Genomic DNA, 27,212 nt, shown 5'->3' with positions numbered 1-27,212 from the left:
GAATATTTTCAGAATTACAAGAGATTTTCTCTTGTCCATACTGATGTAATCTTGATAGCCCAGGTGAAGACATCTACATACATTTACATAATCTGGATGGCATACAGCTGAAAATGTCTTTAAAATAAACTTTTTCTCCAAATAGTCTGGGAAATTCACCACAAATGACCAAAAAGAAAACCTTCTTAGTGTCTTCTGTTGGTCCTGTCCATCTTCTGGGGCATTTTCAGGATTTTTCATTATTCTGATTTCTAAAACTCCAATTTTTAACTCTGCCTTTTCAGTGTTGTGCTCAGGTCCACAGTTCATATACAGGTTGGTATTCTGCATGATTAAGTCAACTGAGCAATGCAGCACCTATAAATCATTCATTTTCTTCCTGAACAATTGGCCCTAATTTATTTGAGATTCTAATATTGCCTCTAAAGCAGGTGGCCGTGCCATTGAAGATCAGGAACATCTTTGCGTTCTATATCAAGAACAATAGATGGACCTTGGTGTCAAAATAAACTGCCAGGGAAGAGCTAGAGACCTGATCCAAAGCCCATTCAAGTTAATGGAAAGATGTTCATTGACTTGAATGGGCTTTGGATCAGTGCCTGAGAAAACAAATCTTAACTAAAATGTCATCAGAACCCTTTCAGTTATGGAGAAGCAGGACTTCTCTACCAAAGCAATGCAAGAAACTCACAATCTAATTATCCTGTATTATTGTAGCCTATCTTGTTTATTTAATGTAAATGTCTGTCTATTATTTTTGAACAAAAAGCTATTTCATCTTATAATTATGCTCATGGTTACTAAACTATTGGCCAGAGGCATGATACCTAGTTATTATGTAGTAAACCAAACCAAAAAAAGTCTTGATACTGTTTGATCTAACTGGATTGAGATGCAGGACATTTTTTTTGTAATGTTCATTATTATACACACAATGTATGACTATATAAATGTATGTGGTTTTTATTTTTAGAATCAAATGCATCTCTTGTCATGACTTCAGTTTTTAATAGTTGAGGCAATCCTGATCTGTGCACTGACTGAAAAAAGAGTTGAGAGAAGAAAGGACATCTTTTAATGTTTAAGAAAAAGCATTTCCTTAGAATAATAATAAAAAAAATCTGGTGTGTAACAGAATCCTGTCTGCACCCGAAACAGTTGCTTTTCTTGAAATTGGCTTCATTGATGCATCTGTCTTCAGTTGTTTCTTTTTCCCCCAACAAGCATGAGGGTTGTTGGTAATTGAATTCTGACATATCAAATGATTTTAATGAACTTTTATTGGGATGGGAGAGGGAGGAGGAAGAATGCGTAGGGTAAAGGTAATAAGGAATTACTGTCTCTTTACTTTAAGGAAAATGAGCAGAGGTTAGCATTAATATCCTCCTAACATGTTAGTCCTATCTGGTAAGTGGTGCTTGCTCTAAAGGAAGCAGCTCTTCAGTCTTAACAAATAAATCTGCTGCTTTACTATAGTGAAGAGTCAGAAAGGGACATGGAGTGTTGAAGGGGGAGGAAACTGCTTGTCTAGGGTGATAAATGTGAAACCCTCTGAAATAGTTGTCTGTAGCTGAGAAACGAAGAGACTCAGTAAATTCAGCCATTTAATTGCTGTGTAAACACTTCTGTAGAATTACTGTACCAACAAGTATTTTTATTTTTAATTTAAGTAAGGGAGGATGGGAATGAACTTTTTTAGACATTTTTCCATGCCTGTTTCTTTGACTGCTCTCTTCTTACTGAATGTTTGGATTGGAAGTGGGACAGAAGGTGTGTCTTACAACTACTGTGATATATTAGTACAATGATGATGACAGGACTGATGTCAGGAAGCAGAGTTCAGCAGGGTGTGTGGGGGTCATCAGGGAAGTCACGTGTTCAAGCATCTCGTTAATATTTTGAAGTGCTGTTAGTTACATCTGTTGCTGCTTTTGCCTTAAACCCACAGGAATTTAGGAGTCTGAGTCACACTTCTGATTTATAGGTGATGAAATCTTTTTACAGTAGTCTACCCCCACTTATCCTCCACAAAAACACAATTACGGAAGCCTTATTTGCTCATTTCAGAGCATTGTTACCAGCTGCAATCTCAGCAATGGCTGTCAGTCAATAGTTGAGACAGTGACCCAGTGTGGTGGTACAGAATCATGGCCCCTGTTGGCTTTAACAAATATAGAAGTGGTAATTTGTAGCAGCTGAAGTGAAATGTTAAAGCTGTTGGCATCCTGTACGAACTGCTAAATGGTAAACCTGGATGTTAGTATTGGCATGAACTTTTAGTCTGTCTAGGCTTTTACTAGTGAGAAATACCTATATAATATCAACATACCATTCTGATTCGTGTTCGGGGCACCAAACTTAAACTAACTGGAAAGAAGTGTCCAAGGCGTGGTAGCTATACGAGAGAGAAATTGCCAGTTTCTACGAGTCTTATTTAACCCGTTCTTCCTTTTACTTTGATTCTGGGCCTTCTGTTTAACACTTATCTACAGCTACCTCTCTTTCTTTCTTTCCTTTTTTCTTCCAGTTTCTAAGGTGCAATGAAATCCAGTTTCAGGCTAATCCAGAGAGGGAAGCAAGGCATATGGGGAGTACAGAATCTTATAATAGACCTGTTACTTCAGTTAGCATTGGTCAGGATCCTGCTCCATTGTTACGTACAAACCTCTCTGTGCTTTAAATTGCTCTTGATGTTGAATATGGCTGATTCGCTTTCAGAGATAGTCTTTTTAAAAATTCTCACAACTTTGAGTGATAGCACAGAAGATACCTAAGGACACAAACTCTGAAGGAATCAAAGGTTGACTGCAGATTTCCCACACAATTGTTGGAGATTCCTTGCATAATATTCTGAAACCTAGTTGCTGCGATCCTTGAGGCTGCAGTAGTAATATGCATCCTTTCATGGGTTTTGTTAAAAATTTTCCAAATGAGTTATCAAAACAGGATGTATTCCAGGAATGTGAAGAATAAAGTTGTGCTTGAGTTAATTTTAGTTTTATTCTCAATGGGTTTTTTTCCCCCCTTGAACTCTAAAAGAATTAATTGGCTCACACTAGTTGTGCCATGGCCAAACAGGGTATTGTGACTGGATTATGTATACAATTAGTCTGTCTTTCTAGTATGCCTATTTTTTTGCAGTTTGTAAATTCCTGGTGTTTTTCAATTTATATAGCTTTTAGGGAGAAGCATTTAGATGTAGTTGTATTTTGCTACTAGGATTACTTCTGTTTGATATAATTTTACCCCAAAAGGGACTTTGACTTCATTGATGTTTCTCTGATCTCAGACCCACTGGTGGGGCTTTATACTCTTCTGGCACTAGATATGGTTGCCTGTTGTTAATCAGTGCACAAGCTATTATAGGGCTACAGTTTTGTGTGTAATTGTTGCTGCTTTTCTGTGCTGTTTCTTTCAGTTCACAAACTTAGTTCAGTTGTTTTCCAGCAATGGAATTAGTTTCATCTGTATTTATTCCATCCACATTGGCCACTGTGTGTTTTTTAGCGATGCTTAACCTGTGTGTCAGCTTCCGTGTAATTAATTCTTGGTGATAAAAGCATGTTTCCCATCACATGCTTTGGCATAACATTTTACAGACATATTTGACTATCTGGAAGTGGGGGGCGGGAGGCTTATCCTCTCCTCGCCCCCCCCCCTTCTGTTTCACTGAGGTAGGTGGTTGTAGAGATTTTGTTCTGAGTAGTGCAGAATTTCCTGACTCTTTTCTTCTTTCCATGTTTCATTAACTTCTGCTGTCCAAGCATTTTAAACCAAGCATTTTAAATTATGGTTCTTTTATTTTTATTTTTTTACTTTTCATTTCAAACATTTTCCTATTTATTTTATATATGTGTGCGTGTGCTTGCACGCACACTGACACTTTAAAGGAATTTCTCAGCATAATTTTAACAGCATTTTCTGAATGGTGTTCTTAGAGTTGGTCAGGAACTACTGTCAATCTGTAAAAACTCTCAGGACTTCAGTTTATTGCAGGTCAAAATACCAAATGTTGCATTGTATAATTCAGGGAGAAGCACTGACAATTTATTGTTTTTATTTTATGTACCTGGAGTTTTGCCATCAATATCAAAATGTAATGAATGCATTTGCCAGATAGCTTTTCGTCCCCTCCAATCCACTACTCCAGTGGATAAGTTAACTTGTCTGATGTATGAGCATCTGAAAAATCATGTGATTGTTATTTTTCTTTTACTACATTGGGCCATGCCCTATATCTGATTTCCTTTATCCAAAGAGGTGTATTGGTCTTGCTTCTGATCATGTTGTAATGTTGTGACAATTCTGCTCCTATATACGACTGCTGTTTGATGGGTGGCTGGTAGAAATACATCTTGAGTTTCCCAAGACATCTGTAGAATTAAAAATTGATATTTTTTTCTACAAGGGCACCATAAACCAGTGGAGTGATTCAGTAGGAAAAAGACAGTTGTAGTCAGTAATATCTTTTTTCCCCAGGGTTACTGAAAGTAACATTTTTATGTAAATAGAAAGCAAAAATAAAAACAACCCACAGTTGGGTTCAGCCTAAGACTGTGATCCCTGAATTGGGAGCCTGACCTTCCCAAAGGCCTGCTCCCATATCTGTCTTTTTTTCTCAACCCTCCTTTTCTTTCAGTAAGGATGGTCTTGGGGAACATTTTACATATTTCTGTACTTTGCAGTTTGCTCTACCATTTTATAACTGTTCTGTTAGTATTGTTAGCATGGTGGAGAATACTGAGGTGGTAGATGTTTCTGCAGAGGACAAAAATGTTGATTTGTATCCATTTGTCACTTCGTTCAACTACTAAATATTACTCAAGTTTGTCATCAAAGCACCAAAAAGCAAATGTCACTCACCATTCAACTCAGATCCACTTGAAAGTGCAAAGCATTCTTATTTCTTCCTTCTTCAAGGGCAATATCTAAATCCATTTGTGACCCCCATATATCAACTATTATGAAAATCAAACGTGCACGAGAAGACTTTTTCCTCCTGTATTTTCATGTAGCTCTCTGGTGAAAGTTGGAGATTTCTCTTTAGGTTTTTATAAATTGCCCAATCATTGTGATACCTAGGTGCAAAACAGAAAAATCTGCAAGAGAGATTTTCCTCCCATAAAGGGCCCCATCTATCACTTGGTTTTTCTACTTACTACAGAACTGATTTTTTTTTCTTTTTTTCTTCTCTCCAGTTCCATGTTTTACATCTAAAAACAACTTGGACCAAAAAAAATTTTGATGGACCAAGGAGCAAGGAACAGAATAATTAATGCTGTAGTCTAACAAAAACTCACTATGCTATGCTTTGGAATACCAGTACTGTGTGGGTTTGTCAGGCTCTGCTACTCATTTCTGACATTGACATTGTTTTATAGGGACAGGTGGGAAGGCTCATAGTGAAGTGAATATGAGTTAGAGGAAATTACCATGACTTTTCTCAGCATGTTTGATAGACTGGAAGAAAAAAGTTATAACTAAACTCTACTTACTGAATAGACTGTAGGTGGCTCATATGCTGAAGGTGAAGAGGGTGATTTTTTGACAGTTGTTTGCATGAATGCACACTTCATTTTCCAGTATTGCCTAGCACTCCAGCATCTGCATAAATGTTTTCAGAGGATGCCTGAATGTCTGAGTGGCATTTTAGGGAAAGTAATTAAACACATGCTGTAGAGATTTTGCTGATAACATTAATATGCAAAATATCTTTCCAACATTTATTTCAAATAGCAGTTTCCAAATAGACACAGCAGCAAAGATTTTCACATGCAAGTACCAAAGCGCTGTTCCAGCCTGTTCTGGCATCACCAATAGGACCCAGTAGCTCTTATTTCTGTCCTCCAAAGTTTACTTTTCTGAATGGAGCAATTTACTAGGCTGGGTACCTGGAGCTCGTAAATGCACAGAAGAGCATGTATGTTTAGATTTAACTTTATATGCCAACTTCCTTCTTATAAACCCCTTTCCAGTTGCACACAGCTGTTTAGATGGGCCTTACCAGATCCTGTGCAGTGAAATGGAATGGACAGTCCCAAACTCTACAGCCTAACCAGGGAGAAGATTTGAAAGAGTGTGGTCAACAACATTGACATTTTTCAAGCCTGGCAGAATTAATACTCTATGATGAGATTTTTTTGGGAACTCACTATTTCATTCTTTTTTGAGGGGAAGACTTTGAGTTGACTAACTGCAAACCCCTAAGTAGTTTTGAGAACATTGGAAGATTTTATCAGTGCATCAAAAGGACTCAACAAGGGGTGTAATCTTACTCATGCAGCATAAATTTTTAATGTGAAAACCTGTCCATTAGTTTTGTGGGAAACTCTATTGTAATTGAACTGGCCATTGCCCCCCTGTAAATCCATTTCATTTACATTCTTCTTTGAACAGCAAGCACTATAGGAAAGTATCTTGAATACCTTTTTGAAAGCTAGCCAAGAGTTGTAGATTCCTGCTGGCTGGACAGGTCCCATTAGACTGTCTCCACTTGGCAGTGGTGCCAGAGATCTGCACAGCTCTCTTGGCAGGCTGATATACAGCTGTATTGGAACAGGATGATTAGAAGTGACAAGCTTGAGAGAGAATCAGCATCAGTCTGCACTGCTCAGCTCTTGTGGGGGACACAGCCCAATTCCTTGGAGATGGACATCTAGGAATAAGATCTTTCTTTAACATCAGTAACATTATCAGAATGGCGGATTCAGAACCAAACCTCTTCAAAATCAATTGTTATTCCTCACACTTTGTGTGCTGTAAAATACTTCCAGAGGAACAGTGGGAGGATTTCAACACCAAGATCTGAAAGGACAGAAAACAAAGGCATAGGTTTGCCACCACTTCTTCCCTCATCAGCTACTTATCAGATAGCAAGTGGGATGTGAGAAGCAAGATATTCATATGAATGAGAGAGTATGGTCTCTCCATTACAAGGTCTACTACTGCAGAGAAGTAGTCTAAGAAGTCCTTGTGGTTACTTTAAAATTAGATCTCTAATGCTGGTGATTACTGTGTGAGCTAACATAGCCTGCAACACCAAAGATGCATAGAATGTGTCCCCAGCTTGCTTGTTTTAGTTGATTATTTTAAAATCAGCGGCTGCCACACTTCAAGAAATCAAAGTATCCTGACCAGCCTAAAGTGGCTTGTTTTTCAATCTTGTGGCCAAGCCATCACTCCAAACACAGGGGTGTGCATTTACTGTCAGAAATATCTCATATGAGCAGATTCTCTTAGTAAAAACTAGAATTCAGTTCCCTTGATACTACTTCTTTGAAATTACATTGTGTGTGTAAACAAATAGTTTTTGATATTTCCTCCTGACCCTGTAGTGCACTTCAGTGGCCTTTGAATATATGCAGGACACCTAAACTTGCAACTGTGAAGAATTCTTAATCAAAGAATGAAGTATATGGAGATATTACACTTCAGATGCCTGAAATCCAAACTGGACTTCCCACCAGAACTTCAAGTGGGTTTTTCATGCAACAGTATTTGATGAAAAACTGAAGCTAAACTTGGCTGAAACTGTACAGATGTTTGTCCTGTTTTCTTGTTAGGTTAACATTTGCTTCAGACAATAAAATATTTTTTTCCATCTGGACATGGTGAATTGCAAAATTGCAATGCTATGTTTCCCTTCTGCCTCACCTGCCTGTGAGAGCGAGAGTGCATGAGGGAATCCAAATGCTGCTATTGTCCCACCACTGCTGGCTATTAAGCTTCTTTGGAACGGCACACTAACCTTTTCTTTACAAACAACCCTCTCATACCTGTGCTGTCTGATCTGAAAGGATTGTGGTACCACAGTTGCAGAGGGCAAGTACATCTGTCTTGCTTTGCTAGATTTTTCCTTCACTGTATTATGCAATTCCTCCTCCTCTTCCTTCACTTCATCTTTCCTTCCTTTTTTGCGAAGATATTTTGATGTGGAATTGCACTCTGGGAGGGAGAGCAGCTATTTAGTTGGCATAGCACTTGGTTGTTAATGGGCTCTGATTCTTATTTCCAAATTAGTCTACTTCACCTGGTCTCCCATCATTTTCCAGGATAACCTGCGTAAAAAGGATGATCGGATTGAAGAATTGGAAGAGGCGCTGAGAGAGAGTGTGCAGATAACTGCAGAGCGGGAAATGGTGCTAGCACAAGAGGAATCAGCCAGGACTAATGCTGAGAAACAGGTCTGCAATCTTATACAGTCACTGGTGTTGCTGTTGGGCATGTAAGAGGTACAGCCTGACAATAAAGTAGTAGTAATCATTCTTTGCTCTTGAATAGTACCTTGCCATCTGAGGATCCTAAACCACTGTGCAGACATTAACTAATGGGGTCCATTTCTGTCCTTTCCTGAAACTAAATGAGTGTGTGGTGTTCAGTGCTTTGAAAGAGAGGTTGGTGTGACATTTCTCTCTGACTTGTATACATCGAATATATATTCCTATGTGTAAACGTGTTCACACACACTGTACTATATATGTTGTATTATTATTAACTTGTATTACCTTAGCACGTAGGAGCACTAAACATAGACACAAGACACCACTGTGCTAGGCGCTGTACAGACACAGAACAAAAGGATGGTCCCTGTCATAAAGAGTTTACAATCTAAGTGTAGGACAAGGGACAATGAATGGGGGCTACAAAGAAACAATGAGACATTAGTAGTCAGCATGATAGGCAATGGTCTCAGCACACCAGCGTCTTAGCCATTGTCAAGTTCTTTGTAGGCATAATGGAAAAGGAGTTGTAAGGAGGATTTTGAAGGAAGAGTAGTTTTATGGATGATTATGTGGAGCTCCTCCCAATCACGAGGGGCAGCATGGGAGAAAGCCTGAAGGTGTTTGTTTGAAAATATAACAAATGGATGATAGAGACTGGTATTGTGGGCCGGAGTCGGGTGGGAGTTGACATCTTGGTATGAAAGATGATAGGTAGGGTAGGGATAGGCCCTGAAGGAACTTGAAAGAGAAGACAAGTCTCTTATATTTCATGCAGTTGAGAAGGGGGGAATTCATGGGAGGGATGTGAAGAGAAGGGTGACATGGTTGTGTACACATGTCTTCAAGTTACCACGGCTTGATGAAATACATCCTAGAATATTCAAGGAGCTGACTGAGGAGATATCTGAGCCATTAGCAATTATCTTCGAAAAGTCATGGAAGACGGGAGAGACTCCAGAGGACTGGAAAGGGCAAATATACTGTCAATCTATAAAAAGGTAAATAAGGACAACCCAGGGAATTACAGACCAGTCAACTTAACTTCAGTACCCAGAAAGATAACGGAGCAAATAATTAAGCAATCAATTTGCTAACACCTAGAAAATAATAAGGTGATAAGTAAGAGTCAGCATGGATTTGTCAAGAACAAATCATATCAAACCAACCTAATAGCTTTCTTTGACAGGGTAACAAGCCTTGAGGAGAGTGGTAAGTGGTAGATGTGGTATATCTTGACTTTAGTAAGGCTTTTGATACTGTCTTGCATGACAGTCTCATAAACAAACTAGGGAAATATAACCTAGATGGAGCTATTATAAGGTGGGTGCATAACTGGTTGGAAAAGTGTTCCCAGAGAGTAGTAATTAATAGCTCACAATCAATCTGGAAGGGCATATCGAGTGGGGGTCCCACGAGGATCAGTTCTGAGTCTGGTTCTGTTCAATATCTTCATCAATGATTTAGATAATGGCACAGAGAGTACACTTATAAAGTTTGCAGATGATACCAAGCTGGGAGGGGTTGCAAGTGCTTTGGAGGATAGGATTCAAATTCAGAATAATCCGGACAAACTGGAGAAATGGTCTGAAGTAAATAGGATGAAATTCAATAAGGACAAATGCAAAGTACTCCACTAAGGAAGAAACAATCAGTTGCACACATACACAATGGGAAATGACTGCCTAGGAAGGAGTACTACGGAAAGGATTCTGGGGGTTGTAGTGGATCACAAGCTAAATATGAGTCAACAGTGTAACACTGTTGCAAAAAAAAAAAAAGGCAAACATCATTCTGGGATGTATTAGCAGGAGCGTTGTAAGCAAGACATGAGAAGTAATTCTTTCGCTCTACTCCACTCTGATTAGGCCTCAACTGGAGTATTGTGTCCAATTTTGGGCACCACATTTCAGGAAAGATGTGGACAAATTGGAGAAAGTCCAGAGAAGATCAACAAAAATGATTGAAGGTCTAGAAAACGTGGCCTATGAGGAAAGATTGAAAAGCATGGGTTTGTTTAGTCTGGAGAAGAGAAGACTGAGGGTGGACACGACAACAGTTTTCAAGTACATAAAAGGTTGTTACAAGGAGGAGGGACAAAAAATCTTCTCCTTAACCTCTGAGGATAGGACAAGAAGCAATGGGCTTAAATTGCAGCAAGGGAGGTTTAGGTTGGACATTTGGAGAAAACTTTCTTTCAGAGTGGTTAAGCACTGGAATAAATTGCCTAGGGAGGTTGTGGAATCTCCATCATTGGATATTTTTAAGAGCAGGTTAGATAAATACCTTTCAGGGATGGTCTAGATAATACTTAGTCCTGCCTTGAGTGCAGGGGACTGGACTAAATGATGTCTCAAGGTCCGTTCCAGTTCTATGATTCTGTGATCAAAGCAGTGGACTAGGAAACTGATCTTCATGGCAGCATTCAGAATGGATATTGTGGGGGGAAGGATACAATTACATTTATCAAGGTCAGTGAGAACGATGTTGTAGTAATTGAGACACAAGATGATGAGAGCTGGCATAAGAGTTGTAACTCAGTGGATGGAGGGGAAAGGCTGTTTCTTAGATATGTTATACAGAAAGAATCTATGAGATTTAGACATAGCGGGAATGTGAGGACCTGGAGTGAGGTCCAAGTTGAAGAAGACACTCAGGTTGCTGGCATTAGTAAAAAGGCAGGATAGTGGTGGTGTACATAGTAAATGAGAGAGGAGGTAGTGAGGAGGGGAGATTAAGATCTCTGTGTTAGCCATGTTGAGTTTGAGCTGATGGCTAGACATCCATGAGATGTCAGAGAGAAGCCAAGATTTTAATTTGGACAGAAGGAGAGAGGTCTGGATTAGAGGTAGATCTGAGTTGTCAGCATAGAGACTGTAGTTGTATTTGTGTTTGTGAATGAGACTACCCAAAAGTGAAGTGTAGAGGGACAAGAGTAAATCTCTGTGAAACCCCCACAGAAAGCGGGGAGGGAGGGGGGAGATGAGTAGGATCCTCTGAAGGACATGCTGAAGGAGAGATTAGAGAGTTAGGAGGAGACCTAGGAGAGGACGGACTCACAGAATCCAAGGGAAGACAAGATTTCAAGAAGAAGAGCGTAGTCAGTGTCAATGCAACTGACGATTCAAAGAGGATGTGGATGGAATACTGGTTCTGAGTTTGGTTAGGAAGAGGTCACTAGACACCTTGGCGAGAGCAGTTTCAGTGGCGTGTCGGGGTGGAAGCGGGATCAGAGAGGGTCTAGGATGGAATTGAAGAGAGAAATGCCAGATAGCAATTGTAAACAGAACGTTCATTGAGCTTACGGATGAAAGGGAGATGGGGCAGCAGTTGGAGAGACAAGTGGGGTCAATGGTGGGTTTTTTAAGATTGGAGAGACTGATGTGTGATTGTATTGTGAGGAGAAAGAGAGGTTAAGGGCAAAGGGATGAGGGTGGGCATTAGGGAGATCTGGAGATGGGATGTGGCAAGTGGAGGGGTTACAGGAGGAAAGCAGATGAGAAACTTCTGCATCTATGACAGAGAAGAAGGAGAGATATGTGGGAAAGGCAAGCCGCGGGGAGAAGGTCACATAGTTTTGTAATTTTCCTCTTGGAAGTAATCAGAGAGAGAAGTGAAGGGTTTGAGGAGTAAGTCAAAAGTGGCAAAAAGGCAGTTGGGATTGCAAGTGTGGATTCATTTAAGCTGGGGAAGTAGAGTTGTTTAGTTAGGAATATGTCAGTACTGAAAGAGGGGAGAATGGATTTCTAGTAGAGGAAGTCAGTCTGGTCAAAGGAATTCCACCAGAGATGCTCTGCAGCACAAGAGTAGGAGTGGAGGAAGCAAAAGTTGGGAGTGAGTCAGGGCTGAGAGATGGTGGCGAGAACTTACAAGTAGGAGAGAGGGGCAGAAGAATCAAGGGTGAAGGAAAGAGAAGCATGGAGAGAATCAACAACTAGATCAAGTGAAGATCATTCTGAGCAAATGAGAAGCCATCAAGGCTGGTGGACTGGAAGGCACGGAAGGTGGCAAGGCATGATGGGGGTTGCTAGAGGGCGATGCTAAAAGAGACCAGGTGATGGTTGGAGAGGGGGAACTCAGCAACAGAGAGTGCAGTGCTTGGTGAAAAACAACTCAAGTGAACACCTCTTTTGGTGAATGGGAGAGTTGAACCAGGGCTGCAGGTCAAATGAAGACATGAAGGTGAAGAAATGTGCAGCCAAGGGGTTGGATGGGTCGGTAACATGGAAGTTAGTGACTGAGGACGTGGGAGATTGAGAGGAGAGGAAGAGAGAGAGAGCCTGGATCTGAAAGCAAAGGAGGGTTGATAGGGAGGAGTTGGCTGGACGGTAGATGACAGCAACATGGAAGGGAAGAGAAGGGTTGAATGCACTACTGTTGAAAAGAAGAAAAAGGGGAGGAGAGAGGAGTGGGAAGTGGCAGGAATGGGAGAGAAGACCAACGCCCCCAGCAGGGTCATGTATGACAGCTGTGTTTTATTTCCAGCAAGGTTGCAAACTGAGGGGACCTTAACTAATGCTATGTTACTTGCAGACAGTGTTAAGAGAAAACCAACCTTGTCACTCAGTGACTTTGCGTAGCACCAGGTTAACTGCCCTGTCCTATTTTACCTGACAGTGTTTTGCTTCAGTATCTATTAAATGCAATTAGGTAATGGGGAGGGATGGCAAGTAGCCATTGTTCTAAGGTGGGAAGGGGATTTCCTTTCAGCTGTTTAACCTTCTCACATTCCCTTCTTCACTTTAAAAATGTCCTCATTGTTTCCCATTCTGTGGAGGTTTATATAAGTTATGAAAAAATCTCCCTCTGAAAATTGAGAGTTTTACAAGTCTGGGATTCTGTTTTTGTTCTGAAGATTAATGACAGCTTCTTTTATGTGTTGCAACTATGATAATACATTAAAGTCAGCTTTAGATTGGATATAAGCGTGATATATGTTTGTGGTTTTTTAAATGTTAATGTTGACCATACTGATTATAATTTGCTTTTAATTGCATGCTTTTTCTTCCTCTATTCTGCTCATCTTATTTTCTACCATTCTGCAACTCACTGCCTGTCTGAAGCTATTAAATGAAACAGTGCATAAGGCCAACCATTTTGGCTTTAAATGGTTCAAGGTATGAGGAAACCTCATTTACGTACATCCCTCCCCCTTCTCTTTAATACTGTTGTGTTAACCCCCAGTCGTGTCTAGCCGTACTCTCTGCCATCTCATGTGCTGTGCCTCTCTGCTGTACAGTAGTGCTCACTGTAGATCTTTCTAAATGCCCTGTAAGTAAAAATTATACTTATTATGCAAGAATTATGCACTCCATTAACCTGCTCAGGAATACAGAATTCTCAGACTTGGTGCCTAGACAGTGGTCCCAAACCAACTGCAGTGAGCCACCACAGCCTTACATACACCAGAACAATTGGATGTAAATCAGACTTTTGATTCCATCACGGCCACTCCTGCTTAGATAAGAAAACTCAAATTTGACAGCAGACTGACTGAGTGGGAAACAGAAAGAGACTGAATGATGGTTTCACCATTCTGAGTAATAGGATAATTCAGAAGTTTGAGGTCCTGATAATGGATCAGAGTAATGCAGGAAGATTACAAGACCTGATCTTTTTCAATATGCCGGAATCAGGAGTCTTGCTAACCTCACAAACCTGGCCAAAAGAGATTACATACCTTCCCTCCAATGAGAGAGGAAAGATGGTCCAATTATTAGGGCACTAGTTTGGAACAGGTGGAGGGTCCGTGCTGCAGTTCCTCACAGCTGCCCGCCTGGCTTTTACCGTCAGAGCCCTGTGCGGATACAAAATTTATATCCGCATCCAAGTGGCTATCCGCAAAAATGGTCCACGGATATAAAGTGGATACCCATGGATTTGCAGGGCTCTATGGATAAAGTCCTGCAGGGTGGAGCCAGGGTGGATTTGATTTAAATCATGTTTTAAATCACTAGTCACAAAGACTCGATTTAATCATGGATTTCTACAAAAGTACATTCTTGTTGGTTGTTATAACCTTAATACATATTCTTCACAACTCAGAGATAGAAATAGGTTTCATTTTTAGAATGTACACACTATATATTTTTAAGTGATTTGTTTTGAAAACTTTTCAGATTAGTTTTACAGCTATATCAGAAAATGAATGATTGGTTACTTCATTTACCAAAGGTAATTGAAGCAGATATTTATAAAGTCATTGGGAGGTGAACTATCTCCAGTTCAACAGGTTAATCATTCATATTTGCAGGATTTTCTCACCAGACAGACATTTAAATTGTTTTATTTAACTAAAACAACAACGTTATGTATTCTGGATTTTTTCTTCAACAGCAAACATATAATATTTTAACAAAACAAGCATGTGAATTTTTGAAATTAGTTAAACGTTCAAGTTTTTTTAAATCAGGTTTGTTTTTGTTAAAATTGTTTTTAACTAAAATAGTTAAATGAAATATTAAAAAAAAAAATTTAAATCGACTATGTTAGCCAGGTCAACATGGGAAACTTAAAATGCAGCTAACTCAGTCGTCTTCGCCTTCATTTTCCTGTTTGATCATAATCTAGAAAAGAAAAACAAGCTTTCCTGCTTTTTCAGGTCCAAACGATTTCTCAATTTGGAATGAATTATTCCAAAGGAAGAAAATATTCTTTCTACATCGGCAGAAGAAGCTACTGCTGTTAAAAGTGAGATTATCACTTCAACAGTCTCTGAATCCAAGTGCTTAAGTGACTTCAGTTCACTGGTGTGACTTTCTTTAAAACATCATCAGCAAACATCTATTTCCTGAATGGTTCATCCTTAGCTCTGAAGTTTATTATAGTTGGCATTATGGAGGGATGATTGCTGGATGTCCATGTCATAGCCAACTCCTCTTCTTCAGCAGTTAAGGTTTGACCCTGATACCGAGTATTGAGAATATTTGCAAGAAAGTGAGCAGGAGATAGTGCTTGTCCCATTTGTTTTTTTAATGTTTGTAATTTAACTCTGTCATTGAATATTTCTCTTTTTAAGATCTCATTCAATTCCTTCCAGATTTCAACAGCGTCAGCAATAAAACAGCTATTTCCCTGCATTTGGTTCAAGGCTACAGAAATAGGTTTCAGGGTACTCCACATGTGTTCAACATTTCTCTTAAGCCCAATGTTGAGAACTTTGGCTGTGACAGTTCCATCTATTTTTTCATGATTTTGTTCACAAACTGTCATCAGATTAAGCCAGTTCTTGATATAGTGCTCAAAACAGTCCACTACTGAATTCCATCGCACGTCTTGTGGGAGAGTCAGCTTGGTTCCTCCTACTTTTTTCAGAGTAGCTGCTGCAAAGTGGTGGTTGCGGAAGTATTTTTTAATTTCAACAACATTAGCCTTTATTTCTGGAATACTGAAGTCTTTGGCTAGGAGATGCATCAAATGAGCACTGCATCCGTATGTTATTAGCTTGGGACTCTCTTCTAAATTTCTTCTCATCTTGGATATGTTTGCAGCATTGTCTGTGACCAAGCTGTGTACTAGACATTTGAATTTTTTTTCACAGTTTGTTATAGATTTTACTGCTACTTCTTGTAAGTATTCTGCTTTGTGTGCATTTCCTGATGTATCAATTGTTTCTGTAAGGAAGACATTCCATTCCCTTCTTCTGTTGTCACATAAGCACATACAACAGGATCATTGTGGACATTGCTTCACCCATCAAGACTGAGGGGGGAGGGATAGCTCAGGGGTTTGAGCATTGGCCTGCTAAACCCAGGGTTGAGAGTTCAATCCTTGAGGGGGCCATTTAGGGATCTGGGGATTGGTCCTGCTTTAAGCAGGGGGTTGGACTAGATGACCTCCTGAGGTCCCTTCCAACCCTGATATTCTATGATTCTAATAATTTCACCCTCTAGACCTTTTGCACACTGCTCAATTTCTCTTTCATACACTTTATCCAGCAATTTGCCTGCGACATCTGCTCTGTTGGGTGAACTGTATTCTGGTCTTAATGATTGAACCATGTTAATGAAGTGTGGGTTCTCAATCATATGGAAAGGAGAGTTTGTTGAAAAAATCGCCCTGTTTGTTTATGCATCAATTACCTCTTTTTGTAATCTGCTGGTTCTTATCACAAATTTATCAGTGGTTGTTTTTGGATGATGGCAGATTATTTTTTCTTTTTGCTACAGGTGATATACTGTGGCTATGTGACCTACATGATGTGACTGAAACACTATCATTGGCAGCTAACTCTGAAACTATAGAAAATTATGGTGATCTTGAAGGTGAATGGTCTTCAGAATCCTGTATGTTGAGGATGGATTCTCCTAAACAAAATAAGTCAATGCAGTTATTTAATTATTATTACCATACTGCTCATAAGTATTACTCATTGCATTCACTGACACTCAGTACTACTTTAAAGGTGAAATTGTAAAAGAAATATCTGCCTATTTCAGCTATTTATTCTTTATCACAACTGCATCTAAAATGATAGCACCATAGAGTAACAACTATATTTTTTGCTCAAACATAAGAATTCAAGAATAGTCCAGAAGGAAGACAGGCAGTCCTTAAGAAAGAAGTATGAAAAAAAAAAGTTTACCAACCTGAAGATCCTGCATGTTCAGACATGTTCCTTTCATCATCTTCAACGCTGCTTCCTCCTGAGAAGGAACACTTCTCATGATGTTGTTTCATTCGGGCAACCAGGCCTTGCATTTCTTTGTTGCACTGTTTGCATTTTGCACACATGCCTGTCTTACCCACAGAGAGAGGGAACTTCATTAAAATATTCCCAAACTGGGTCTCTTTTACAGCCTGCTGCCATTATAGGTTTTCCCTTCTAGTGAGAAAATGGTATGTAGATCTCAAATCTATGAAGGCTACACTCAGAAAGACCTCAAGACTTCTGGAATATGCTGCTCAAACAGTTTCACTTGTGTTTCTACTGCTTTTCCCTCCCTTCTCACATTCATCTCCAGACGACTTCTCCATTTCCAGATTTATTCCGCCTCCAACAATCTTCTATTCATTGAACTTTTTGGAACTTTGCACTTTTAGAGAGAGGTAAGGGATTGACTCTGTGTACACAAATTTTCAGAGGGACAATAGGGTTGAGGTCTGTTATTTCTCACCTCTATTTATTTATTTATTTATTTTAAAATATTTTTGCTGTTAAAAAGCATGTTATCTCTGGAGACACAAATCCACAGTTTGAGAACTGCAAAACTAAGCATCTCTGATGGTATCTTCTAGACTGAGCACTGAGTCTCATTGGGTAGATAGAAATATTAACCTAAATAATCTATATAGAAGCCCCTGGAACCCCATAAGATTGAGTCCCTAATCCATGAGCTATTTACAAAACTTTTCTTAAACGTTACATGAATATATTGTTTTATATGATAGAATTAGAATGTATAATCCCTATTCCATGGTGATATCTTTGAGCTATAGTTTTAATTAAGATACAATATCTTAGATAGTTTTTTTCCCCTCAAAAAGCATTTTATCAAAAAAATCTGACTTTTTTTTATTTTTTATTTTTTTAAATCATTGATTTTTATCCACTCTGGATAGAGCAGAGGTCTGACTTTAAGAAAATAGAAAGCCTTAGTCATCCGTTTTGAGAGACTGTATTCAGCTCACTGAAGTCCTAGTTCAGACATATGTTTAGGAGATCCTTTCCAGCCTGAACTAAGGTTAGATGGCCTAAAGTCTTCTGAGTCCTGCAAGTGAACCACAGCCATCTGTAATTCCATCCTTCCATTGGGAGATAGGTAGTCATTTTCCTGATAAGCTGTAGACTGATAACCACTGCTTATTGGGTTCTGCTGGGGGTAGACTTCAGGTCACATTAATCCATCCCCTCTTCCTTCAGACCCAAAGAAATGATAGACGATCATGAGGACAGTCCATTAGCAAGAAATTCAAGCAGTAAGACTAGTTCCAAGAGATTACGGGGATGTTCTCCCTTCTATTGACAGTATCTAAGAATTTAGGAGAAATATAACATTGGTTTTGGAGCTCAGGTAGTTAATTAATTTGTACAATCAAAATTATTAAAAAATGAAGACAGTCAGAATTATCTTAGCCTCAGTAGAATCTGGGTATTCTTTAGTAGCATTTACAGATTTAAAAGATGCATACCTATGCATCAGAGCTCCTCTGGGTTGCTCTAGGAAAAGAAAGGTGTCATATGCATCTCCTGTTTGGTCTTTGGTCCTTTCCAGCACTGTTCTAAAGTGTCCCGATCATGCTGATGGTGGCTGTCTGGCAATAGAAGATCCATATTCTACTTTACTTGGACAATTGGCAGGTTCAGATTTCTTTAGCTCTATAGGTAACTCTGGCAGTGAAATCTATGGTAACACTCCTGGTGGATGAGAGCTTTTTCATTTGTCAAGAAAAGACTGACTTTATTCTGACCCAATTGCACATCCACATAGAGGGCTGTCTTCAAGAGTTTCAGTATGGGTCCATCTGTCACAGCAACATCTTACCAAGAGATTCTCACTGGCCAAGAATATCAGCCCCATTATCCCAGGATTCAAGAAATTCTACAACTCTTGGGCATTAAGTTCTCTCTAATAAAGCTGGTTCCCTAAATTTATTGTCCTCACTGACCACTTATGCTGGCCTTTATAGAGCAGTGGAACCAAAAGAGCAGTGGCCTCTTAGATAAGATTCACCTGAAGAAGAGTTTGTTCTACCTGTCCTGCTTAAAATACCCTTAGCTGCATAGGCAAAGAATGCCATGGTAGATCTCTTCCCACCTTCATGTTATAAGAGCTGATATATTTGGCCTCTATAGTTCATAATCTTATTGTTATAAGTATAAAACTGGTTGGTAGGGAAATTTTTACTGAAGCTTTGGTGGCTGAATGACTCTAAATAGGGGTATCAAAAATATAAGTGGAGGGAGACTCCAGCTACCTCTTTGGAGAGGGAGAAAATGTATAACATACTAGTCTCAGGCCAAAGGAAGCCATCTAATTTACAGTTAATATAAGAACTGGAAGGTTTTGGGGGGACTGCCCCACCTATTGTTGGTCAGGAAAACAATGCTGGAACCCACAAACAGTAAGTTTGCTTAAATGTGGTTATTGCTAGCATGGCTTCAACAATAGTGTGTATAGAGCCATAATTAAAGGCAGCATATGCTGTGCATCTTCAAATACGGAAGTGTGGAGATAACTGACTCAACACAGTATTGTAGCATATCACTAAACAAAAAGCACCCCAAAAAGTGGAGTGTTACAATCATTGTGATAATTCAGTTGGGGGCATTTTTCAGAATAATTAGTGAATTGGTGGTAAATTGGGTGCCCAAAAGACACATGCAGTAGCAAAATTTTCCAGAATGTGCAGCAAAGTTGCTCATGTAAAATGAATTACTTTGCCTACAGATTTTCAGTTTCCCATTGCTACATTTGCAGTTTCATATGCAATCACACATGCAACTTGGGTGCACTTTTATTAAAAGTTAGCCTCAGGAGAGTGCTTTTGAAGTTTCACCCCCAAAAATTTGACAAGGGAACATATACATAATTTAAACAACACAAATATATCTTTGCATGAGAAAAGAATTTTCTAGTCTGAGACTGACTGGGTTAACTGTGTCCGCAAACACCACAGCAGCTGCTAACAAGCTAAGAGTTTCCCATCTCTTTCAAGTGATTATCCATATGCCCATTACACTTATGGTGCGAGTGTGTCCCATACGCTTGAATTCAGAGTCTTGAAGAAATACTGGTTAAATACTTTATGGAAATTGTGGTTCTTTGAAATGAGTTGTCCAAGTAGTTTCCACTAACTGCCCTCTATCCCTGCTGATCAGAGTCCTGCTCCTATGGGATTCTAACTGGCAAAGGAACTTACTGTGGATTGCGGCCCACCCCACCCTTTATGATTTCAGTTGTGGGGAACAAGAGGGCACTCAGAGTGCAGGCATGGCCCTGATGGACACTGCAGTTCCAAAGAATCTGATCTCAGGCACAGGTGCACAAGAGTGGAATCTGTGGAAAATACATCTCAAAGAAACACAAGTTGCTGTAGGGTAAATAACTATTCTTTCCTCAACAACTAGTGAGCATAACCTTTCATAATCTCCCATGAAAAGTAAGGAATTAAATTCCAAATTGAAGAGAGAGTATCAATAGCCATGTTGTAAAGGGGCAAATATAGGATGGAACAGAATCCTCCCTATATTTTTAAGGACCCCAAAACTGTCAAAGGTAGGACTCAAGACGTTCCTGCCTAGATAAACTACGGCAATGGACCCCAAATCCAGAAGGCTTCCCCTTAATGGAGTCAAGGGGCGGAAAATGAACTTTAGGAAGAAACTAAAATGTATCCTTTAGGCATGATATACAGGACCCTTTTTCCAGTGCAAATAAGAACCTAGAACTGAGAGAAGATTTCTTCTTCGAGTGATTGCTCCTGTGTATTCAACAGTAGGTGTGCGTGCTCGCCATGTGCACCGCTGCCGGAAGTTTTTCCATTAGCAGTTTCCGTAGCCGGGGAGCCCCATGGCGACCCCTGGAGTGGCGCCTGTATATCGCGCTATAAGGGGAGCCATGGGCTCCCCCCACCCTCAATTCCTTCTTGCCGCCACTGAAGGTAGTCGGAACTTAGTGCTCGAGCTTCGCTGCAGCCCTTCTTCTCTAGCGGTACCGTTCGTTGGATCGTTCTCAGTGTTAGCTTGGGCTTGGGGCATGCCCCGCGCCCCAGGCTTCAAGTCGTGCGACTCCTGACGCCGCTCTGTGCCCAGGAGCGACCCCCACACTGTGTGTCTTCGCTGCCTGGGTGAGACTCAAATTAGCGACTGGTGCAAGATCTGTAGGTCTTTCAAACCAAGAACTAAAAAGGAGAGGGACTTCAGACTTCGAGCTCTCCTGATGGAGTCGGCGCTGGCTCTGACGCCGGTGCGCAGATCGGACTTGGCACCGGCCGCCTCATCGTCGGTACGTAGTGAGGCCCCTTCGACCAGTCAGCGCCGCTCTCCCACCAAGAAGCAAGGGAAGAGCTTGGCCTCGCAACGCCGCCGCGATAAGGACAAGGGGGAGGCTGGTCCCGCGCTGGGCAGCCCTCGATCCCCTCCCGGGCTCTAAGGCTCTGACTCGTGTGGAGCGGAGAGCCCGGTACCGTCGACCCAGGCATCCCCACCGGTACGGATGCCGTCGACGCTGGAGGTGATGCAGGCGGCGAAAGACATTATGTCCCTGCCCGTCCCGAGCTCGCAATCGGGCACGGGCCCTAGGTCGCGAGTCGTGCCCACCAGACCTCTCTGAGCAGCCGCAGTTCCCGCTCCGAAGATTGCTCCCCGCACCACTCGGCGCGCAGCGGCCGCTCCTCCGACAGCTCCCGGCCACCCTCGACGCTGGCCACACCAGCAGGGCCGCCGTCAGGACGGGAGTCGCGGGGACCCTCCACGCCGCCTGCCAGCGAGCGGAGGCACCGAGGGAGGCACTGGGAATGCTCACTTGCTAGACGTGGTTACCGGAGCCGCTCTCGACGGGACAGACGTCGCCATTCCCGTTCCAGCTCCTGCTCGTCTAGGCGCCACGCCAGAGACTCCCCTCGGCGTACCTCGGCATCAGGGCACCGGGCTTCGTACCGCCGTCACGGGTATCGAAGCAGTTCGTCGAGGGGGTACCGTTCCTCATCATCAAGGTCCAGATCGCGAGGGAGACGTCGCCACAGGAACCGTTCCCATCGCTCCCATGGCACCGAACGCTCTTCGGCCACCTCTGCCTCGGTGCCCCTCTTCCCGTCCTTGGGCCGCGCTGCCCCGCTGGGGCACGTTTTACCATCAGGTACCCAGCAAGGTCAATGGCACGGTATCCCGTGGCAAGGACAGTGGTGCCAGTGGGCACCGTGGCAGCAGGTACCGACCCAGCCCCGGGCCCGTTCGGTCGCCGGAGCGTCCCAGGCATCCCAGGCTTCGTCAGACTGTCCACGGGATAAGTCGACGGGCCAGGACTCGGCAGACCCGCAACCAGACTCCAACCTGGGTCTCGATGCCCCAGCACCAATCACGGTGCCCGGCTACGCGCGTGCTGCATCTCCGGCACCGGACAACTCCATTGTGACTCCTCCGCCTTTGGTCCCGCAGGAGGACTTTAAGGCACACCAGGACTTGCTGAAGCGGGTGGCATCCAGCCTTCAGCTGCAAGCTGAGGAGATGGAGGGACCGTCTGATTCCCTCTTCAATGTTTTATCTCCCTCGGCACTGGGCCGTGTGGCCCTGCCACTACACCAAGGGGTTGCCAACATCACCAGTTCCCTGTGGCAAACTCTGGCCTCCTTGGCTCCAATCTCCAAGAAGGCTGAGAGGAAGTACTTTGTGCCGACGAAGGGTCACGAATACCTTTATTCCCACCCGGCGCCTAACTCACTTGTGGTTGAGTCGATGAACCACAGGGAGCGCCAAGGTCAACCCGCACCCACCCCTAAGAACAAAGATGCCAGGAGACTCTATTCCTTTGGCAGAAAGATTTATTCATCAGCTAGTTTTCAGCTGAGAGTAGCCAACCACCAGGACTTGCTCAGCAGATATGACTTTAACCTGTGGGAGTCCTTGCCTAAATTTGAGCCCCTTCTCGCAGACAGGGACAGGAAGGACTTCAGGGCTCTGGTGGAAGAGGGGTCGACGGTAGCTAAGGCAACCCTGCAGGCGGCGTTGGATGTGGCTGATACGGCGGCTCGCTCCATGGCTTCCGCAATCTCCATGCGCCGGGCGTCATGGCTCCTGTTATCGGGTCTGTCGACGGAGGCCCTATCTCTGATGCAGGACCTCCCATTCGATGGCAAGGCGCTTTTCGTGGACCAGACGGACGTTAGGCTGCATGGGATGAAAGACTCCCGCACCACCCTGCAGACCTTGGGCCTCTACGTCCCTCTGGCGAAGGACAAGGCCAAATCGCTCCCGGCGGCTCAACCTGCTAGGAGCAGATACGAGCCCCCATATAAAAGGCCTAGAGACCAGAAACGCCGGTCTCAGAGGCAGTCCCGCTCTACCCAACAGCCTGGTCCCCCTAAGGGCAAGGGGCAGGGAAAGCGGCGATTTTGACTGTTTGCAGGGGGGCACCGGGCCTGTTGCCAGGGAGACCCCCCGACCAATAAAGTTTGTGTTCTGCAACCGATTGTCTGCCTTCCTCAGGGCTTGGTCCCGCATAACGTCGGACCAGTGGGTCCTCAGCACTATTTCCAAGGGATACATTTTGCAATTCACTTCTCCCCAGCCAAGCCACCCACCCCCCGTCCTGGTCCCGGGGGATCCCGAGCATGCCTGCCTCCTAGACCAGGAGGTGGATCAGCTATTCAGCCTCGGGGCAGTGGAACGCGTCCCAACACAGTTCCAGGGCAAGGAGTTCTACTCCCATTACTTCCTGATCCCCAAGGCGAAAGGGGGTCTCAGACCCATCCTGGACCTGCACGACCTGAACAGGTTCCTAACCCGTTCCAAGTTCCGCATGGTGTCCCTGGCTTCTATTATCCCCTCCTAGACCCAGGGGACTGGTACGCTGCCCTGGACCTCCAGGATGCTTATTTCCATGTCCACATCTTCGAGGGGCACAGATGCTTCCTCAGATTTGTGGTGGGGACGGGGCACTACCAGTTTGCGGTCCTCCCCTTTGGCCTGTCCACAACCCCCAAGGTGTTCACGAAATGTATGGCAGTGGTGGCGGCGTACCTCAGGAAGCAGGGGGTACAAATCTTTCCTTATCTGGACGACGGGCTCCTCAAGGGCAAGTCTCGTCCAGAGGTGGAGTTCCACGTGCTTCTACTCCTGGCCACCTGCAAAAACCTAAGCCTGGTCGTGAACGAGGCCAAATCTACTCCAGTACCAGTCCAGCGCATAGAGTTCATCGGAGCTCTCCTGGACTCCTCCAAGGCTACGGCCTCTCTTCCCCTGGACAGGTTCGAGACCCTAAGGGATCTCATTGCCTCGGTCTCCACGTTCCCGGTGACCACAGCCAGAGCATGCCTCCGGCTCCTGGGACACGTGGCGGCCTGCACGTACGTGGTCCGCCATGCCAGACTCCGGATGAGGCCCCTCCAGCTATGGCTAGCTTTCCAGTTCTCCCAAGCCCGGGACGGCCTAGACAAGATCCTCACAATCCCATCCCCGGTATTGGCTTCCCTTCGGTGGTGGTCCCTCCCGAGCAATATGCTACAAGGGATTCCCTTCAGGGAGGCTAGCCCATCCATAGACCTGATGTCCGATGCTTCGGACCTAGGCTGGGGAGCCCACATGGGAGACGTGCAGACCCAAAGGACGTGGTCGACCCCGGACTTGTCCCTGCACATAAATGTCAGGCAACTCAGGGCGATATGACTGGCGTGTATGGCGTTTTTCACTCACCTCCGTGGCAGGGTAGTCAGAGTCCTCCCGGACAACACTGCCACCATGTACTATATCAACAAGCAGGGCGGTACTCATTCCCTAGCCCTATGCCGGGAAGCCCTGACCTTATGGGAATTCTGTATAGCCCACGATATCTCCCTGAGGGCTGCTCACCTCCCAGGCATCCGCAATACGCAAGCGGACCGCCTCAGCAAGGTCTTCTCCCCCCCGTGCGAGTGGTCGCTCCACTCAGAGGTCACCCACCAGATCTTCCTAGAGTGGGGAGCTCCCCAGATCGACCTGTTTGCAACCCGCCAGAACCGGCGTTGCCCCCGGTTCTGCTCCAGGGGAGGGGTGGGGGAAGGCGCGATCTCCGATGCGTTCCTCATGAGCTGGTCGGGCCAGCTCCTATATGCCTTCCCCCCGCTTCCCCTCATCGCCAAGGTCGTGGACAAGGCGAGGGTCATTCTCATAGCCCCAGTGTGGCCCCACCAGCACTGGTACGGGCCCCTACTACACCTCTTGGCAACCCCCCCCCCCGAGGCCGCTACCGCTCCGCCCCGCCCGGACCTCCTCTCCCAAGACGGGGACGCCTCCTCCATCCCAACCTAGCCGCGCTCCACCTGACAGCGTGGCTGCTCCGTGGCTAAACGAGGAGGAGAACAGGTGTTCGGAGCAGGTTAGGCGAGTCCTCCTGGAAAGCAGGAAGCCGTCCACATGTCGGACATACGTGGTGAAGTGGTCCAGATTTACCAGTGGGTGAACAAGCGAGGAGTTCCCCCGCCTCCGCTCCTCTCCAGTTCGTCCTGGACTACCTTTTTTCCCTTAGGACCCACGGTCTGGCACCAGCCTCGGTCAGGGTGCACCTCGCAGCCATATCGGCTTTTCACCCGCCGGTGCAAGGGTACTCCCTCTTCTCCCACCCTATTATCTCCCACTTCCTGAAGGGCCTAGTCCATTCGTTCCCGTACGCTAGGCTCCCCGTGCCACAATGGGACCTCAACTTGGTCTTGTCACGTCTCACGGGGCCCCCCTTCAAACCACTAGCCACATGTTCCTGGTCGCACCTCTCGTGGAAGGTGGCCTTCCTCGTGGCGATCACATCTGCCCGACGTGTCTCGGAACTCAGGGCCTTAACCTCAGAACCCCCCTATACAGTTTTCCATAGGGATAAGGTCCAGCTTCGCCCACACCCGGCGTTCCTCCCGAAGGTGGTTTCCGCCTTCCATATGGAGTGGAGTATCTTTATTCCCATGCTCTGCCCCAAGCCCCACACCTCTAATGAGGAACGCTGCCTCCATACGCTAGATGTGCGTAGGGCGTTGGCTTTTTATCTGGATCCGACTAAGCCATTCTGGAGGTCCTCTCAGCTCTTTGTTGCCTCAGCCGAGCGGGCAAGAGGGCAACCTATCTCTACCCAACGGCTCTCCCGCTGGATTACCTTGTGCATACGCACGTTGTATGACCTGGCAGGGATTCCCCCGCCACCTATCATTAAAGCTCACTCTACGAGGGCTCAGGCCTCATCAGCTGCCTATGCCGCCCATGTCCCCATTCAGGACACCTGTAGGGCGGCCACATGGGCCTCAGTTCACACATTTACTTTGCATTTCGCGGTCGTCTCCCAGTCTAGAAACGATGCCGGGTTCGGCAGGGCGGTACTTCGTCCCGAACCATTATGAACTCCTACCCACTTCCAGCAGATACTGCTTGGAATCACCTACTGTGGAATACTCAGGAGCAATCACTCGAAGAAGAAAGGACAGTTACCTGTTCCGTAACTGGCGTTCTTCGAGATGTGTTGCTCCTGTCTATTCCCCACCCCGCCCTCCTTCCCCTCTGTCGGAGTTGTCTGGCAAGAAGGAACCGAGGGTGGGGGGAGCCCGTGGCTCCCCTTATAGCGCGATATACAGGCACCACTCCAGGGGTCGCCGCGGGGTTCCCCGGCTACGGATACTGCTAAGGGAAAAACTTCCGGAACCGGTGCACGTGGCAAGCACGCACACCTACTGTGGAATAGACAGAAGCAACACATCTCGAAGAACGCCAGTTACGGAACAGGTAACTGTCCTTTTTCACACCCCTGAGCAATGTAGTTATACCAATATAAGTGTAGTGTAGAACTGGCCTTAACCTCATCTGCTGTTGCATTAGTTGACTGCAGTGTCCAAATCACCCAGAAAGGGGTCTGAGAAAAATGAGGCTCTCCTTCCTCAGAGGAAGAAACATACTCATTATTCAAATTTGCTGAGGGTTTTCAAAGGCTTTCAGAATTAAAATACTTGAGAAGAAAAAACACTTTTGAAACCTAGTCTGTTCCAATTGCTCTTTCTAATCTTTGAATGCAGGACACCAGTACATGAACATACAGTAACTCACAAAAAGAACCGGAGTACTTGTGGCACCTTAGAGACTAACAAATTTATTTGAGCATAAGCTTTCGTGGGCTATAGCCCACTTCATCAGGTGCATAGACTGGAACATATAGTAAGGAGATATATATACACATACAGAGAATGTGAAAAGGTGGGAGTTGCCCTACCAACTCTAAGAGGATAATTAATTAAGATGAGCAATTATCAGCAGGAGAAAAAAAACTTTTGTAGTGATAATCAAGATGGCCCATTTCAGACAGTTTGACAAGAAGGTGTGAGGATACT

At 44.0% G+C, this 27,212-nt stretch overlaps 1 protein-coding gene across 7 annotated transcripts in view; it reads left to right on the top strand.

The window, feature by feature from the left end:
* Nucleotides 1–27,212, top strand: part of ERC1 (ELKS/RAB6-interacting/CAST family member 1) — a 524,735-nt gene that overhangs the window by 287,974 nt on the left and 209,549 nt on the right. For 5 of the 7 annotated variants that reach the window (XM_024204585.2, XM_024204575.2, XM_024204566.2 and 2 more), the window contains one exon: nt 8,052–8,183. The exons of the other annotated variants lie outside the window; for them this stretch is intronic. In XM_024204585.2, coding sequence (XP_024060353.1) covers nt 8,052–8,183 — 132 coding nt within the window. The remainder of the gene's footprint in view (nt 1–8,051; nt 8,184–27,212) is intronic. 7 annotated transcript variants of the gene reach the window in all.

The sequence above is a fragment of the Terrapene carolina genome, unplaced genomic scaffold (assembly GCF_002925995.2).
Source record: "Terrapene carolina triunguis isolate 2854851 unplaced genomic scaffold, T_m_triunguis-2.0 Scaffold190, whole genome shotgun sequence".
Taxonomy (NCBI): domain Eukaryota; kingdom Metazoa; phylum Chordata; order Testudines; family Emydidae; genus Terrapene; species Terrapene triunguis.
Note: the sequence above shows the minus strand (reverse complement) of the source record. Positions and strands in the feature narration are given on the sequence as shown.